This window comes from Gavialis gangeticus, unplaced genomic scaffold, assembly GCF_001723915.1.
Source record: "Gavialis gangeticus isolate Ggan-Ray unplaced genomic scaffold, GavGan_comp1, whole genome shotgun sequence".
Lineage (NCBI taxonomy): Eukaryota > Metazoa > Chordata > Crocodylia > Gavialidae > Gavialis > Gavialis gangeticus.
In genome coordinates, this window is record NW_017729027.1 from 11,578,728 (window position 1) to 11,597,278 (window position 18,551).

The 18,551-nt window shown below is 39.2% G+C and overlaps 1 protein-coding gene across 1 annotated transcript in view; it reads left to right on the forward strand.

Moving 5' to 3' along the window:
• Window positions 1-18,551, forward strand: part of PHIP (pleckstrin homology domain interacting protein) — a 217,830-nt gene that overhangs the window by 152,937 nt on the left and 46,342 nt on the right. Inside the window, exons 18-21 of the mRNA XM_019520451.1 lie at window positions 6,954-7,094; window positions 11,038-11,141; window positions 13,605-13,836; window positions 17,490-17,609. Of these exons, the coding sequence (XP_019375996.1) occupies window positions 6,954-7,094; window positions 11,038-11,141; window positions 13,605-13,836; window positions 17,490-17,609 (597 nt within the window). The remainder of the gene's footprint in view (window positions 1-6,953; window positions 7,095-11,037; window positions 11,142-13,604; window positions 13,837-17,489; window positions 17,610-18,551) is intronic.

Genomic DNA, 18,551 nt, shown 5'->3' on the forward strand with positions numbered 1-18,551 from the left:
CCCCAAATGCACATGCACGCGCGCGCACACACACTCTCTCTCTCCCTCCCTCCCAGCACTTTTATACTAAAATCACTCAACCAGATATACCCATAACATGACATGCAGTACTTGTACAATAGTTTTTCAACAAAGCAGCTTGTATTTAGATAATGTTAAATATGTTTATATTTTTTAAATGTATTATCTGATCCATTCTAATAATGTCACTAATATAAAAATAGTTAACTCATAAATATGCTTTCCTTTGTTCTTGTTCCCTCTGACATTAACATTTTTGTTATGAAAAGGCAATCAAAATAACACTGAAGATGTAGAGGAAATTTAAAATATTTAGTCGAGATGCATTTTAAAGCTTTGGATTACAATGAAATATTTCAGAAGAAATTACTAAATTAGTACAGTGGAAAGGACTGTAATGTATTACAGCTGTTTGTTGGGGAGGGATCCTAACTGAAAATATTGCACTCTTCTTTGTGGAAAGATGACTTTTAAAAATCAGTAATTATTCCCAAAGTTATCAAGTTGCTAGAGAGTTGGCTGCCTGGGCCTGTGGGCTGCATGCTCATCCCCTCCAAATTGCCTGCAGACGATCAGTTGGACAGCCTTGTATCATTATATGGGAAGACCAAACTTTATTGTTATTTATCCATATTATGTAATCCCTAATGTTTTTATAACACTTACTATATAGTTTGGATGCAAGAAAAATATGTAAAAAGAGCAGAGATTTAAGTAACTTTGAGCCATTGGTCTGTTCTTCGTGGAGAGTCTGTGTGGAAAGAGTGGTATGTACTTTGGCCAAAGAGGAACTAAACTGGGTGTAAATCCAGAACACAGTTTTGGAAGATTGTTTAAATAAGGAATTGGTGAGCAAGCTTATATTTGTAAGCACTGAATTTAGGCAAGACCGTCTGCTAAGGATGTCATTAATGTAAAGGTATCTCCATTCAGAAAATTATAGGGCTAAAAGTGTAGTTGATGGAGACTGGAGATGTATTGAAATTGGAAAGAAATAAATGTTAGAAAAAAAGATGAAGTAAAAAAGCTATACAATGGTACACGTACATCAGTGTAAGAATTTGGAAATTAGAATTCATAATGCTGAAAAAGGATGTTGTCATAGTAAGCATAATTGAAGCATGGTGGAATGCCAGAATTCAAAAGAATACTTTAATCCTGACTATAAACTGTACTGGAACAGCAAGTTGGATCATAGAACTTGGGAAGTAGCCTTATTTTTAACACATTTTATCTTAAAATCTGTAGAATTTGAGGGGAGCATACCATAGTAAAATCTGATTGGAAACCACTTCAAAAGTCAGAAGAATAAAAAGCAGTCCAGGAGAACTAGGAGCGCTGTACTTAAAAGCTTCCACATCAAAGGGATATTGAACATACAAAATTAAAATAGATAAAAGGTTACCAGGCTAATTAAATAAGCTACCTATCCACAAACTGATCTGATGGAACAAATTTAGAGCAGAATTTTCCAGCCCTTTCCAGCTCAAGACACTTACATTAATAAACTTTTTCTGTGGTGCACAACCCCCTCCCAATTTTTTTTGACCACGTACAAACTCATTAGAGTGTAGCGTGGTGTAGCGTCTCACGTCTGCACCAGAACAGCAGCATGACACAATACACTTTGGTTTGGTCTACAAGACTAATTCATATAAATGATATGTTTTATTTATTTTTCTAATGTGTGACACATTTCCCAAAATTCTGAGACGTGCCTGTTAATTTCTGATGGCACACCAGTTGGGAAACGGTGGTTTAGAGAACCATATCCCAACACGTTAAATTATTTTCTTGAGACAGCTAGTTTTGAGCACAAGGAGAAAAAACTAGATTTCTTCTAGACAACACCAAACTAGAATGTTAGACCGCAGCATGTACTGTATCTCCAGCTCTTTGTATTGTTAGCCAAGAACCCAAAGGTGCATGATTTTTGGCCCATTGGTTTATACAGCTCTGGATCGTCAGCTGTTTAGAACTGCTTTGAAATTGGTAGGTTGGATCTGGTTTTAGGTGATAAAGGGCATAATCCACTTCATATGGATTTAATACCGATCCCAGATAGAATAGTACAGCATTCAAACTATGAAGCAGCCTACACAGCACTGAACATCCATTGTATCCATGTGCTTTGTACAAATGCTGTTCTGGACAGATGGTCTGTTTTTATCTATAGCTTTCAAATACTGGGAATGCTGTGCTTTGCATTTATCTCTCAGAAAAATCTGTTTTGCAACAGCTGTCTTTTTGAAAGCTTCTCTGGATACGGTTCAGTAGTTAGCAAGGACGATGACCTAGAGTAGGGATGTCAAACATATGAACCATTGGCCAGATCTGGACTATGAAGCCATGTGACCTGGCCAGTGGGTAGATAAACTGAGTCTGTACACTTGTCCAGATCCTGTGTGCTTCATATGGTGCACAGGCTGGATGCCATGCTGTGTGCACTGCAGGCAGCAGAGGGGTTTGATCCAGGTTACTGCACATAGTCCATGCCTGTGACCCCCCTTTGCTACATGCAGTGGCACAGCCCATTCTGGCCTTGGGTTGTGCGTGCAGTGAGTCCCACAGTTGACGCATGCTGCATGAGATGTGAGGCTGGACCACGTGTGCATGCAGCACAGGGGAATGGCAGGGGCATGCTTTATGCAGTGCTTGGCTGGACCTAGAACCAGCATACAGCTCCGGTTGATGGGTTGCCATGTGCAATGCTCAGGTATGCTCATCCAGTCCATGGGGCCAGATGAGTTTGATACCCCTCAGCTAGAATATGGGTACCCCATAGTATATAGAATCTTTTACTTGGATGGTTGGTGTTTTGCCTGAGGTACTCTTGCATCATCAAAATGTTTAAGACTAAGTTACTTGGCAATTCAGTAGATGAGGTGTATGCTGCCTCAAACTGGAAATGACCAAACTTCTAGGGCAGGGGTGGGCAATTATTTTGGGAGGAGAGCCACTTACTGAGTTTTGGCAAGCCATCAAGGGCTGCATGACAGGCAGCCAGGGGCAGATAAATATTAATTTTCTAAATTTTTTAGGGGTGCTGCGGGTTGAATAGAATGGCTTGGCAGGCAGCATTTTGCCCACCCCTGTTCTAGGGAGAGAATGAAATCATATTTCAAACCCTTTCCCAGGGACTCTGGAAAGAATAATTAGCTAACTGTGGACAAGTGGGAAAATACAACTTTTTGAACCACTCCTTCTACCCAGCGAAAGAGGGACACATTTTTAAAATTTTTTTTGTTCCTGGTCAAAAAGAAATTGGGGAAACAATCTAGTTTCTGAGGAACGTCATATTCAAGGAGGAAATAATCCCTCCTGGTGACAATAGATTAGAAGATGCATACTTCCACATCCCCATTCTTGAGCCTGCAGTTTTTTCCCTGTGGGCACCAGCACTTCTAAAGCAGCTTGTTGCATTTCGGTTTTACCACAACTCATGATTTGTTTTCAGATTATTTGTCTTGGTAGTTGTCTTCATGTTGTAGCAAGGTTGGAAACATGTTGTAGCTGTCCTGGTCCAGGGAATGTAAAAGAGGTAAGGACTGTATGTGACAACTTTTCATTGGACCAGTTGTATAGTGTGGAAACTGCTGGACAAGCTTCTGAGAATCGAGTATTCTTCCTCAGGTTGCCCTCAGGAAGGGAGGGGGGGGGTTCACTTGTGTCACATCCGTTCTGATAAATGCATCCCAGAGATAAAGTGATACAGATCCTTGGATCCGTGAAGAATTACTGTTTCTAAATTGGGAAAGGTTACCTGGACACCCCCTTCCCCCAAGTGGTGGCTAGATCATCTGGAGTGGAAATGGGCACACACTTCTGATCAGGATGGTCTTAAAAATATAGAAGGTTACAGTCTGCTCCCTGATAACATTGGGGATATCTGTCATGCATCTTGCTTGCTTCTGCTGTCTCAAGCTCATGTCTTAATCAATTTACTATGAGAGTCAATTTTCCTAACAGAGCATCAGTACCTAAAAGGGATTTCCTATAGCAAAATTGAACAGAATACAGTAAAATCCTTGCTATCCAGCATTTAAATAGCCGGAATCTTCACTTGCTGGAATTTCCGGCTGATTGTGGGGAGGGGGAAAGCTTGCACGCAGCAGCACCCGCTGCCACCCGCCACCCTGCGCTGCTGCTGCTCTGTGTGCAGTCACCCCCCCACACACACACACTTTGCTGGGGTTGGGGCTGGAGAAAGCTCACACGTGGCAGCTCTGCATGCATGGCCCTGTGCTCTGGCTGCTCCGCTGTGCTAGGTGTGGCCACTGCCACATTCTCCCCCACCCCTGCCCTGTGTTGTCTGAAAACCCTGCCAGATTATTTCAGATAATTGGAGTTTTTACATGACTTGCAATCCCCTTACCCCAGGGGTGTTAGATAACTGAGATTTTACTGTAGTGCTTAAATTTGGGCACTCGCATGGCAAATGAAATAAAGACAGAAAATTAGACAAAATTGGAAATAACACAGGGTGGTTAGACCTCAGAACAGTTTGCCCTAGTATTTTGCGCCAGGCAGACAACTCCTGTGTATTCATGTCTCTCAACACCTATGTAGTACATAGGTCTACAACAGCCGACAGATTGTGGTGCCTGTTGTCTAGTGTCTTGGAGAGTTTGCTCTACCCGGTCTATCCAAGCTGTATGTGTTCTAGGAAAAAAGTGCTGCTAAGCAAGGAACAGCTAGATTTACCATAACAGGGTTTTTCCCCATATAAAGATATTTTGGAGTTTTCTTGACCCTTTTTGCATTGTATGCGAGTTGAATTGGTTCCTCCCTTTTTTTCCCCAAAAGAAAGAACTAGAAAAAGAGGTTCAACAGTTGTTTGTCAGAGGTGAAAGTATAGGCCTCCTACTTACTGTCAGACTGGAGAGGGAAGCAGTAAGATTAGTGGGTGCATCTACACATGCTATTAAGGTGATGTGATAAACTCCAGTGCAGTTTGCACCATTTACCTGGCACCTTAATGACGTGTAGATGCTTAAACTGCTGTGGTCCAGGGTACATGTGCAGATGCTGCACTGGAGACTGCAGCAGTTTGAGTCAGGGTGGAGCAGACCTGGGCAAGCAGGGAATCTGGGGGGTCAGCTCGTGGAGGGTGAGGGAGGCTGGGCTAGGCAGCAGGCAGGGGTCTGCCCCCTACTGCCTGGGCTGACCAGGTACAATCTACACCTGGGTCAATGTTTACATGTGTTTAGGAGCAGTTATTTTCACTGTCTCCGATAGTACTATCTTACAGCAGTGAACATTAGCTTGCTGTGGTGTAATAGCATCGCATGTGTACACTGTGGTGCTTTACACTGCAGCAAATTAGTCTATTGCCCAGTTAAGCACATCTGTAGATACACCCAGTGAGTGCATATTGACTGAGGCATTTCTGGATCATAATGCTTTTATGAATATGGTTCATATTATACGTTTTTACCAGTACCATGTTATTTTCTTTTAGACAAGACCAGGTTTGAATCCCAGAGACTGGTTTTTTTTTTGCTTTTTTTTTTCATCCACACTAGAACTCGTAAGAGTAAATTTCCTGTCTAATAAGCAGTCTGACTGAAAGAGAGAAGATAAATGGCATAGTCTTTGCTCTTCTGACATCTGGGCAAATGTCTATAGGTTCTTTCATTTTTGGCCAAGTCATGACTTCTAACAGTGGTATAAGAAACACAAATTCTTAATTTCATCAACATCTATGTGATGAAAATTAAGGTTCTTAAAGAAGAGAATAACAGGTTTTTCAGAGTTTGTGTTACTTAAACTACTTAACTCTGATCTAACATCCTCCTGAGTAATTAACAGGTTTTCTTTATAGGTTATCAAACATTTTTCCAAAAACTTGAGAGTATGTGCCTAAGGAGTTGTTAAGGGTATGAATGGCACTATTTCTGGACTTGCTAAAAATATCCTCTCTGAGCAGTATTTAGAATGGGATGAATGTGTAATAAAATATGCTTTGTGGTAACAATTTATTGTTTATTGTTGTAGTGCATATATAAATTATAGGTTTCCCTAACTTTATGCTGTACGTGCATTCCTGGAAAACGGTGCATAACTTGACTTTGCATAAAGGAAACCCACTTCACAATGTAACAAATAGGGATACGTTCCAGGACCTTGACTCTTCCTACCCTCAGACCCATTTCTACCACTTTTACAAGACAGTTTTGGTACTCGCCAACAGCAGACAGTATGTGTAAGCACAGGGCACTATCATAATAGGGATGGCAACTATAGAAACACGAGTCACAGACAACGAGCGAGGAGCACAGATCCAAACAGGAGACTGTATTTTGCTGCGTGTTGCTCCCACGCAGCTGCTGACTGCATGCTTCCACCACACTGATCATGTAAGAGTGAATTAATTTCACATCTAACACATCTTTGGTATAAAAAGGGGCATTGTATAAGAGTGAATTTGCACATATAGAACCTGCATAATTGCAGGTTTCACTTGCTTTAGGAGGTTTGTTCATCGAAGATACCCTTGTGCTGTACAAGTTGTCTCAAGTAGCAGGTTCGTCACTGTAGTTGGCTACAGCTGCTTCAGTAGCAATTGACAGGTCTGTTTTTGCTTATGCTGTTGCATACAGATGATGATGCCATTGGTTAACACCTATGGACCTTATTATTTGGAGAAAAAAGTTCAGTTACATCAAGATAAATTTTTATATTATTTCTAGAAGTCACTGGCTTCTAGAATTTACTAAAAAGCTTTTACCATCCTTCAAATGCATACATAGGTTCTTTCTTAGCTTTTGACTCTTCCGGCACATGTTCTCAAGTTTCTGATTTTTAGAGTATTAAAGATTTTTGCTGTGATATAGAATTCTCTCAAAAATGTTTTGTTAGAGCTACTCAGAAATTAAAGTGAAACAATTGTAAAAACATATTCACTATTTTTCATGTGTATGTCTCTATAGAACCATTCTCATGACCACATACTAGACGCAGGAGACTCGAAAAAGCAACAAGCTAACCAACATAACTACCGTACCAGATACGCATTAGAAGAAACTGCCAGGCCTGCTGAAGAGTTAGAAAATGGAAACAGTTCATCAGATGTAAGAGTTTAAATAACAAAGCAGCATTTGAGATTATTTACATTGTTTCAAGTAGCTCTAGGAATTGTTGGTTTTGAAGTTCAATTTTTTTTTATTGTTGATCTTCAATTACATGCTTATCTACCTTTGCATAGGTGTTAAGGTAATAAAAATTGCCCCTACATTTTATGCATGCATGCGCATGCAAAATTTCTTAATGGTCATTCTCAGAAAATAATTACATGTGCAAGTTCTTAACTTCAGTGTAGCTTCAGTGTCCGTTTGTGTTCTTTCAGCAGTTGACCTACATAATATAACATAAATTGGTCAGCAATGAGAATCTTGGCATCAAAATAACTGTTTCATGTTTAAGAGATCAGTGTGCATTTAAGTCTACACAAATCAAAGACCATTTTTATTTGATATGGGTATAAGTTTAACAGTTTTATATGAGCAAATGAAGCATGAACTGCTGGTTTTGTTAGACTCTAGGTAACTAAATGAAAGAGGGAGGAGGATGAATCATATTATACTAATTCATGGAAAGCATAAGTGGAAGTCTAGAGTCAAATGTGTAGAATAGGATAAACTTTTTTAACAAGACTAAAACTAGTATTTTATAGCCAAAAGGAGATAGCTTATTTAAAAATAGCTAACTTCCTGAAAAGTTCAGGTGAAGAGCAGTTAAAAGACTTGCATATCTAAGTATATGCTGTTTAAAATTCTGCCTCTATTCAGATGTTATACACTACTTACATAAAGCATAATGTGATGACTTTGCTAATCTCTTGCACATGCAGGTATTGTGCCCAGTTAGATTTCCTGCAATACAGGGTCATATTTTTAAAAGCGTGGACTAATTTCTTCAGTATTCTAAAATGCAGATTTGGATATACATAAATTTGGGAGGATAAAAAAATAAAAAAAAAGTTTATGGACTTTTAAAAACCCTTCCCTTCGTGCTGACACAAAATCTGGCTGTGGAGATGTGTCTGCATAATTGAGGATAAATTGCTACTTTAGGTGTGCGTACTTGAGTAGTATTAAGTTTAATTTGGGGTCTGAAGTGTTTGTATAGTTAAAAATGTGACCCAAGTTTTAACACCAAGTTGGACAGAATTTTTAATAGTAGTCTGTGCCATTTGCATATCATTCTAAAATGTTTTAGCACACTCTTGTCTGCATTACCAGTAGTTATGGAAATTATGCTTGTTGCTCTCCAACATGGAAGAAAGCCATTTTGTTGATAGGGATCAATGCGCGTGATTTAATGAAGAAAGGCTTTGTAGGGGAAATAGAAAAATTAGTTAACAAAACATAGGCCCCCGGTACATGTTAATTTAATAGCACAATGGTATCTGTCCCCTAATTATGCCTCCTGCCACTAATTGTGGAAGCCAGGGAAGGTAATAAATAAGGGATTGATCACTCCATATATGTCTAGTTCAGTGCTCTCCCTTCAAAGCAGGTGGTGCGTTGCAGGGTTGGTTTGCAGGCAGGACACGTGGTTTTGGGACTGGGCATCAGATTCCAGTTCTGCCATTACGGCTTGCCAGCACAGGGCGAGCCTGAGATCATGATCACCCCTGTACCAGCAAGTAGGAAGCCAGCTGCCTGGCAAACCAATGTGGTCCCAGGGCTGGGACAAACAATCAACCACAAAATTATTCCGTAAAATGTGTAATAATTTTGCAGCTGATTTCCATTGCACCTTAAATTGAATGTGTGGCAGAGTCCCTACCATGCAGCTTGATGCCAACTGCATGGTGCAGTCCGTCTCTGCCCCAGGACTGCACTGGAGCTGGTTTGAGACTCCAGTGTGGTCCAAGGCTGGAACCAGCAATCAAGTGGATGTGGAATTGTCAGTTGATTGTCGGTTTCTGCACTGGGACTGCACAAGAGCCAGTTCAGGGCTCCGGTGTGATTCTGGGGCTTTGACTGGCAATCAGCTGATTGTACCTCCTAGCCCTGGGACCGTAATGGGGGCCTGTCCCAGAGCTGTGCTGTGTAGCCAGCATCAGGCTACATGGCAGGGACTCTGCCACACATTCAGTCTTTCTCCTCCCTCTTTTCATGTGTGTGAAGTCTTTCAGGTGGTTTTTTTGTAGAGACTTGCTGGTTCAGCATAATTTTTTTCTACTTAACCGTTTAAGAGATTATAATAGGGTTGCAGTTTAGTACGTTTTTAAAAAGTTAAATTTAACATTGTAAATATGATTTAAACAGGAAAAGATTGTTTTTGAAAAATATCAGTCCTTATTTTAGGGGGTCCACGTCTGTGGAAAGGGTATATTGGTTCATGTAATGGGGGTAGGTACTATTGTAAGGACTTGGATATCTTGATGGACAATTTTACATGCTATGACAGGCCCCCCCTTTTTGGTAATGGAATCCAAAGTGCAAGCGATGTTTTTATCTTGGACTTCCCTTAATTTTTTTGTTTGTTTTTGGACATTTTTTTAAATCTCTGAAAAGTAATGATGGAAGCATGGCTTATATAACCAGTTTTCCTGTAAATAAATCATGTCAGCTTACTTTGATAACAGAAGTAAGGCCTTCTGGATTTTTTTTCTTTTTAACTACTATTAGCTCTGCAGACCCAGTTTAATAGCAAGATGTTAAATCTCTTTTCTTCTATTCCTTTACAAATTGTTAATTAAATTCCAGCTGAAGTGTTTGCATCTCTCACCTGTTACCTGTCTGCAATCCCACTAACTGCAAAGGGGTTGCATGTGTGTAATTGATATGGTAAAATGTTGCCTGCATGATCCTTATAGTGATTGCATGAGAGAAATAGAGAGCTCACCCTGATTTTATAAGAACTGAAGGTGTATAGTTTTTGTAAAAGAAAAATCTTTAAAAATTGAACAAATTTGATCTGAAAATTGATCCAAATCACTGAACCCTCAAAGTGTATTTTATTTATTATTTTTTAGTAAAAATCAAAATAAAAGGGGTATGATTGATTTTGGGTTTTTTATAACATTTTTTTCTTACATAACCTTTAATGTTCATTATTTGTGAAATATTTGACCTACAGCTGATAGGAGAGAAATTTTTCACTGACTCTATCAGATTCCACTCTCTCTTAGATACATAACATCGATGAAGCTGTTTTTATTTGTGTTTCATTTTATTGTTAAATTTACCAGCATGGCTACACATGCAATATTTATTTTTTCAATTAATTTTCCTTTGGGTGTGGGGGGGAGGCTAGGGAAGATGCTTTGTAGCATTGGAATACCTCATTTTCACTATTATGAGTTTGCAAGATGTATTTAAATTATTTCTCAGAAAATATAGCTCGGCCTATATCTGTGAGATGCAGTGTTTTCTCTTAATTTGTGGTGAGAAATATATACAGCGCATAGAATATGTTTGGTTACATATGCTTAAACTTTTCGCTGAGTGCTGACTATCTTATTTCTACTTTGAGCACTAGGCAGTTGATTGAAATTTTTTAAAAATTAAAAGGGGTTGATCTGTAGTATGAACTAAGAGGTGTCAAAGCCATTTATGCCATTACTGTAGTAGTACTACAGTTCCATATAGAGGACCCAGCCGAGATCAGGGTTCCACTGTACATGTATACATTATATAAGTAAAAGACAGCCCCGGCTTCCAAAGACATGAAAATCGAAGTGGGCAAGAAAAGGTTGGGGGCAGGGGGGAGCAAATGTTTATAACAGGCCGTTACAGAACGGAGAACAGAACGACGAAACTATGTGCTGTTTCAGTGCTCAGTCCACTACAACATGCTACCTTTTGGTTTTGCTCTCATTTAAATAGCTACAGACACAGTCAAACCTGTGTAAAGAAAATTCATACCTGACCATCAAAATGCTATTTTTCATGTATACTAATCCCCTGAAAGATGACGTTTACAATAGAAAGATTGACTCCGAATTTTAGTTATGCTTTTCAGTGGTCATGTTATAATTAATGCTTCATTATTATACCACAGAGTAACTGTCACATACTTCCTTATCAGGAAGGAGAAATAGTTGTTGCCAGTGGTGGAACATCAGAAGATGATGAGAGAGCATGGCACAGTGATGGCAGTTCTAGGTAAGTGACAGCATACAAAGAAAAATAGCTGTACTTTTTAAGTTTTGTATTTTGCCTTCTCTGCTTATTCCATTAACATTAATGAAAACTGAAGGTGAAAAGCAAGGACACAGTTACCTAATCTTGTTGTCTGTATGTAATGCTGCTGTCAATCCTTGAATGACACTTTAATGTAGCCCATAATACAACTAGAGTTCTGTGAAAAGCTCTTATATACAAGGCTGTAGGTATAGGCATTAGTTCCCTGAACTGAACTGTTCTACTTAGCCATGAAGACACAGTTAAGTTTTGTATAAATAAAAATGGGCATCCCTTCAAGAACATACAACTTTCAGGAGGTGGGGGAAGGGAGGAGCGTAAAACAATTAAAAAAAAAAAAAAAAAAAAAAAAAAAAAAAAAAGTAAAAATTGGAAAGGAGAAAAAGGTTAATTTTGTAATATAGAGAAGAAACAAGACAGCCAATATCTTCAGTGTTGGGACATAGAAAGACACTTTTTCAGTTCATCACAAAGGAACTTAAACCAAAAAAGAGATTGGAAACCATAGCACTAAGGAATTGTTCTCTTCACTGTTACTCAGTAAGGTAGAATCTGATTGCTGATATCCAGATTTTTAGTTAAGTAAAATTAGGACAATTTGAGATTTTTTTTGTTTCCATATTTTTAAAAAGTACTAAATTTAAAGAGATTTTTTTTGTGGGAAATGGCACAATAGGACTCCTTCACTCTTTAAAAACTGAGGAGGAAGAAATGTATCTGAAAGCTGAGCATCAGTTATGGGGGGAAAATTACAATGTCACTTAACTTGATGTGGAGAAAGAACAAGACATGAATTTAATTCCGAACAGCTTAGGCATATATAGGACAGGAATGGAACATATGCTTTTAACTCATTTGCTAACAATGGAAGATACTGTTGATACAGCATTTAGAGAGAGAAATTAGATTTCGTACAAATAAGTGATAAAGACCTATATTAGAAATAGATGTGGCAGCTGGTATCATCAACAAACTACAGTCAAAGCTTTTAGAGCCATGTAACGTACACTTGTAGTCTAGGGTATTATTAGTTGTCTAGAGCAGGGGTTTCAAATACAGTTGGGGGCATGGCCTGCTGCTGAATCTGGAGCCACTGGTTCTGGCCGTTGGCAGGAAGCTTGGCTTGCTACCAACGCCAGCATACCCCTCACCACTGCCACAGTGAGCACTGAAGCAGTCTTCACCCTGAGCCAGAACTGACTTTCGAGGAAACCCATGGTCCAGATGCACCCATGTAAGTGAAGGTCACTGACACGGCCAGGAGGCTGTGGGTTGGGAGTGAGGGGCACTCTGCTCAGAGCTACAAAGCAGTGGGTACACATCAAAGAGCAAGAATTTATAGGTATTTAGAATTTATTTTATTATAGTGACTGAGGCCCTGGTAGGCTTCCTAATTGCCTTAACATTGTAAATATATCAATAAAACATTGTGTTCAACTGATATCTATATATGGATTTTGGGGGTTTAACCAGATAAACAGGTTTTCTGTTTAAAGATTGTAAATTATCAGATGGATTGCCCAATAGTTCACAGATTTCAAAGCCAGATGCCCCTATGTCTTCTTCATCGGAAGAAAAACAAGATATAAAGAAGGCAACTTAAAATATGTCGCAACTAATTTTGGCAGAAAGCTATCCAACAATAACTCACATACTGAAGATTGTATTTCTGTCTCATCAGAAAACCAGTATCAGCTCTTCAACCTTCCTTATGAAGGAGTCCCAACCTACTCCTAGCATACCACCAGGTCCTTATGAGTCCCCCCCACTTTTTTTTTTTTTAAATTGACATATCCCAGACATTAGGAGTCTGAATTCTTCCCCGCCTTCTTGAACAGATTATTTTCCCAAGGCCACCTCTTGCTTTAGAGCATCAGAAACTGAATCACCTATTCAATTAGTACCTGAGCTCATATGCCCACCAAGCTGTGAAACTTTGAACCTTACTACCTGCAGCAGGGGGGCACAAGTCAACCTTTACTGGAGACCAGTTGTAAGGTACAGATCCTAATAGAGAGTCGCCACTAACAGGATCTCTCTCCGACTGGATGCAAGCACTCTGCATGATTGTAAGTGGGAGACCTATGCAAGCAGACAGATTAGGGAGTCACTGCACAGCAAAGATACAGGATTTGCTGTTTTGCTTTGCAAATCTTTTTTCAGTTTACAGAATGTTTTAATGATGAGTTATGGCAGGGAAGGCAAAAAATAAAAACAGTATCTACCCAACCCTGGCTTATCTGCTAGCATGGGAACAATTCCTTTCTAGCTGCAAAAAGGCAGTTAGTACAGTGACAGCAAACTCCCAATCCCAGACCCTATTTTTGGGTCCTTGATGAAAATAATTTATCCTGAATTTGTTCTGGAAATGATTTTTTTTCAATACTTTATTTTATTTTAAACTTCTTTTCCATATCATCCTAGTGACTACTCCAGTGATTATTCTGACTGGACAGCAGATGCAGGAATTAATCTACAGCCACCAAAGAAAATTCCTAAACTTAAAACCAAGAAAGCGGAAAGCAGTTCAGAGGATGAGGAAGGAACAGAAAAACAAAAGAAGCAAATTAAAAAAGAAAGGAAAAAAGGGAATGAAGATAAAGATGGACCAACAACATCACCAAAGAAAAGGAAACCCAAAGAAAGAAAACAAAAGGTTGGAAACAATACGTAGGTTATAAGACACATACCACAAAGGGTTCTAAATGACTTGAATAGGTTGAGCAGCTGTATACAGCCTTACATGCAGTCCAGTTTGAAGTTACAGTTTGTTTATATTCTAGAAGTACTGATCATTGCAAATGTTAGGTCTTTTTGTGAGGTCTCTGAGGGTATGTACATGTGATACATTTAGGTCATCCTAAACAAAGTTAGGGCAATCTAAATGCTCTAGTCTTCTGGCACTCGTAGGGTTTATGTTGCCCTAAAAATGGTGAACCTAATCTAAACTACAAAAAAAGGTGAACCAGATCAGCAAAGGGTTAACCTGGCCTAGGAAATGCTGGCACATGTTCACAGCATAACCTCAGGGCTGTGATGAGGGTTGTGCTGTGCAGTTTTAATACCCCTGAACCTGACCAGGTTATCTCCCAAAAGGAGTCTGTGGCAGAGGGCAAGATCTAGAATTACATTATGGAGTTTTGCCTGTATTAGGGAGCTAAGGCTGGATGACATTTTAGCAAGAAATGTTTGATTCAATATGAACCAAAGGAAGGGGTAAGGACTTTGTTTAGCCTTGCCAGTTGCAGTGGTTGGGATGCAAGAGGTCTTGTATTACAAAAATGTGTCCGGCTGGTGTATAAATCTTAAAGGAGTTATGGCAGGACTTGTGTGTTTGGGAGGTGTGTTGGGATTGAGAAGGGAACTTTAAAGGAAATTACTCAAAAATGAGGAAGCTAGTTAGAAATAAGTTAAAAAAAGAACAGTTGGAAGTTTAAAAGGCCTAAAAGCAATCAGAAGCCAAAAAGGCCTGCAGGCAGCTTGGAAGCTCTTTAAAAATACCATATTAGAGCAGTGATTCTTAACTAGGGTGCTAAGTAAATAAGCACAGGCTAAATCTTGTCCCTGCCTGGATGATCCTCCCGCCCCCAATGCCCAGCCCTGGGCAAGTAAGCACTATAATGTAATTGTTTTTTTTAAATTGGTGTCACTTAATTCCCAGAAGTTATTTTGTGCCTCAAGTCCAAAAGTTGAAAACCACTGTATTAGAGGCTTAGAAAAACGTGTACCACAAATCAGGAAGGGTACCAAGTGGTTCCCTAAAGCCCCTTTATGGCTTAATAGCAGAGTTAAAGAGGCCATTTTAGGCAGAGGCATGCTCAAATGATGACAACAGGAAAGATTACAAACTCTGGCAGGGCAAGTGTAAAAGCAAAATAAGGTAAGCAAAACAAAGAATTTTGAGGAGTGTCTAGTAAAAGATGCTGAAGTTAATCTTAAACTTCTTAAAAATACAGAAGCAAGAAGCCAGGGAGAGAATTGAATGGACTGTTAGATGACCAGGGATAAAAGGTGTACTCGGGCATGAAGAAGCTATAGCAGAGCAGCCAGATGAACTCTTTGCATTGGTTTTTACAGCAAAAGATACTGAGGAAGTTCCCATGCCAGATCAGTTCTTCCTAGTAGATAAGTCTGAAGAGCTGGACCACATTGAAGTGACAAAGAAAAGGCTTTGGAACAGCTCAGTAAATTAAATATTAATAAGTCACCAGGACCTGAAGGCATTCACCTAAGAGTTCTGAAGGAACTTCAAGGTGAAATTGCAGAACCGGTGGCAGTAGTATGTAATCTAGTTACAGCAACCTCTGTGCCAGAGTACTGGTGGGTTGCCAATATAGCACCCATCTTCCAAAAGGGCTCTGGAGGTGATGCTGGAAACTACAAAGTGCGTCTTTCTTTCATCTCTGGCAAGTTGGTAGAATCTATAATAAAGAATAAAATCAGTCACATGGACAGATGTTTTGCTGGGTAAGTGTCAGCATGGTTTTTGTAGAGGAGAATCCTGCCTCACCAACCTGCTTGAGTTCTTTGAGACTTAAAAAGCTTGTGGACAAGGGTGATACAGTTAACATAACATATTTGGACTTTTGAAAAGCCTTTGACAAGGTCACTCACCAAAGGCTTTTTTAAAAAACCTGCATTGCCACAGTATAGGAGGGAAAGTTCTTTTGTGGATTGAGAGTTGGTTAAAAGGTAAGCAGCAGATAGAGCCAAATTGTTGCTTTTCAGGATGGAGGGAAGTCCAAAGTAGGGTCTTGCAAAGATCTGTGCTGGGCCCAGTTTTGTTCATCAGTTTCATCAGAGACCTGAAAATGGGGGTACACAGTGAAAGTTTTGCAGCTGATTCCAAATTATTCCAAGTAGTCAAATCCCAAGCTGATGGAGAAGAGCTACAGTAGGAGATATGGAGGTAGAGATATACTTCTGTTATCCCTATGGTAGGTATATTTTTGGAGTTCCAGTTTCAGGTGGTAAGCAAGCTTAATTTAGCATTTCACAGAAAGTCAGGGGAAACCATAAGCCACAGCCCAATGTTTCTTATTTGCTGCAGGCCTGAGTTTATTATGGGAAGAAAATGTTGGTATCTGTGGGTAAACAGAGCTTGCATTTCTCCCAGGAGAAAGGCTTTCATTTTGGGATCCTTACAGAGGGACTAGTCCATTCTCTTCTTTCTTTAAGTACTTGTGAAGTATATAGGGGTGTAGGTTGTAGCCATGTTGGTCTCGGGACATAGGCAGATAAGGTTCTTCGGGTCTGACGAAGGCTTTTTAAACCCAAAAGCTTGGTATAAAATGTTTTTACAAACTCTTTAAGTCGGTCTAATAAAAGATATCATAGTCACCCAGAGAACCTTGTCTGCCTGTGAAGTATATGAGAGAAAACATGCTCACACTTTTTTTTCCTGGGACAATGCTATGTTCATCTGTAAGTGAATAGAGGCTTCTTCAAGATAATTGCCAGTCATTCTAAGGACAGGCCTGTCACATTGTATGCTTTCCCTGGCTTAGAAGAGCTACATTTGGAAAGGGCTGTGCCACACTCCCCTTTTCTTCTGGGTTTTGATTCAGATCAGTCAGGACTAGCTCAAATGAGGGGCATTTATGCATGTGCTCTGGTGGGCAGGGGGTGGCACTTTAAACAGAGTGGCTCTTGGACCCACTCTAAAGTGCCTGGAGCGTCACATGTATCAGCGTCCCCATGCTGAAAAATGATCGTAGGGGCTCTTTAACTAAAGCTCATTGACTCTGGAGTCTCCTGGATTGTAGTAATTGTTTGTATTCACTAATAAATTTATATTTAGCAGTGGCAAAGAAATGAGAAGCATCTTCTGAAACAGTTGAGACCACCCAATATTGTGAAAACCCTCTTAGTTGGTGCCTGGAGCTAGCGCCCTGCTTGTCCCATCCTAAACACTGTTGGCTTTACTTTGCAACCTACGATTGTCTTATTGTTGTGTGAAGGAACATAGAATTTTGACCATTTCAAGTGTTTAAATATTTCAACTTTTCATACTTGGAGAATGCAGAGATCTAAATATATTTATGCTGTGTATATATTAAATGTGTGGTAAAGTAATTTACATTAATTTTTTTTAAATTAAAAATCCTCATGTGGCTGCTTTATTATAAAATGATCTTAAACATTTTAATACATTTCTATTTGTGTCAGAAAAATATTTTCTTTCTTATGAATGATAATCAGAGAATTTATCTTTGACTTGGACAAAACAATATTATCTTTACAGGATGCATTGAATTTTGGTAAAGAGAGATTTATTTCTTACTGCTCTATTCTGTGCATTTTCTTTAGAGATTGGCGGTGGGCGTGTTGGCAGAAAATGGCCTGACTTTGGAAGAATGGCTGCCTTCAGCCTGGATTACAGATACTATTCCTCGTCGATGTCCATTTGTGCCGCAAATGGGTGATGAGGTATTTTTGTTTTCTTCAGCCTTCCTAACTCTCATGTCTGGTTTTTAAAGTTCTTTGATTTATGTTTTAAAGACAGGGATGTAATTACTTTTGGTAGTGTTTGAAATACTTTGGGGTTGATTTACCAGTCAAGCTATAAAAGTGCTTAAATAAAAATTGCTTTCATTCAGAATTGACATTTTTGTATTTATGTCCCTCTCAAGCTTTCTCTTTCTCCTCCAGAGTCTTCTAGACTCTTGTCTTGTTTTAGCTATATTTTTATTTTTCCACTCAAGTGAGAGGTATCTTTTGTTATACTGTGTTCACTTGGTGCTGCTTCCATAATACAAACTTTTTGGGAGGCTTCATCTATTGTCATCTGTTGCTCTATAGTGTCCTCTACACTCAAGTATATATAATAAATAAAATAAGCCAAATACATTAAAGCTTGCTATATAAAATTACATCTGAGACATGTTCAGATCAGCTTCACAGAAAATATCCAAGTTTGCAGACTAAATGTTGAATGGACTTTTGTTTGGAGTTTATGTAAAGATATTTAGCTTAAAGTTACTTTATTTTCTTGTATGTTAAATTAGTGGTAACCCAAGATATTCGGTTACTTTCATAATTCGTATTTAGAGCCTCCATTGATTTTATTTCTATTCATATGTAGTTAAAAAGTTCAGAGCAGTTCTGCATTTTCTGTAGTGCAGGGAAACTACAAGAAGTAATATAGTGTAAAGTAGGGCTGTGTGAAGCTTCAGAACCTGATTTGATTTGCAGGAGATTCGGCCCAATTTGGGGACCAAATCTCCGACTCTGAATTGAATCGGGAGACTAATTAAAGGCTCCAAATCAATTTGGAAAAGCTTCAGAAAAGATTTGGCTGATTTGGAGATTTGGCCATAGGCTAAACAGGCAGCTGACAGCTGCCTCCAGCTTGTAAGTCTGTTGGGGTTG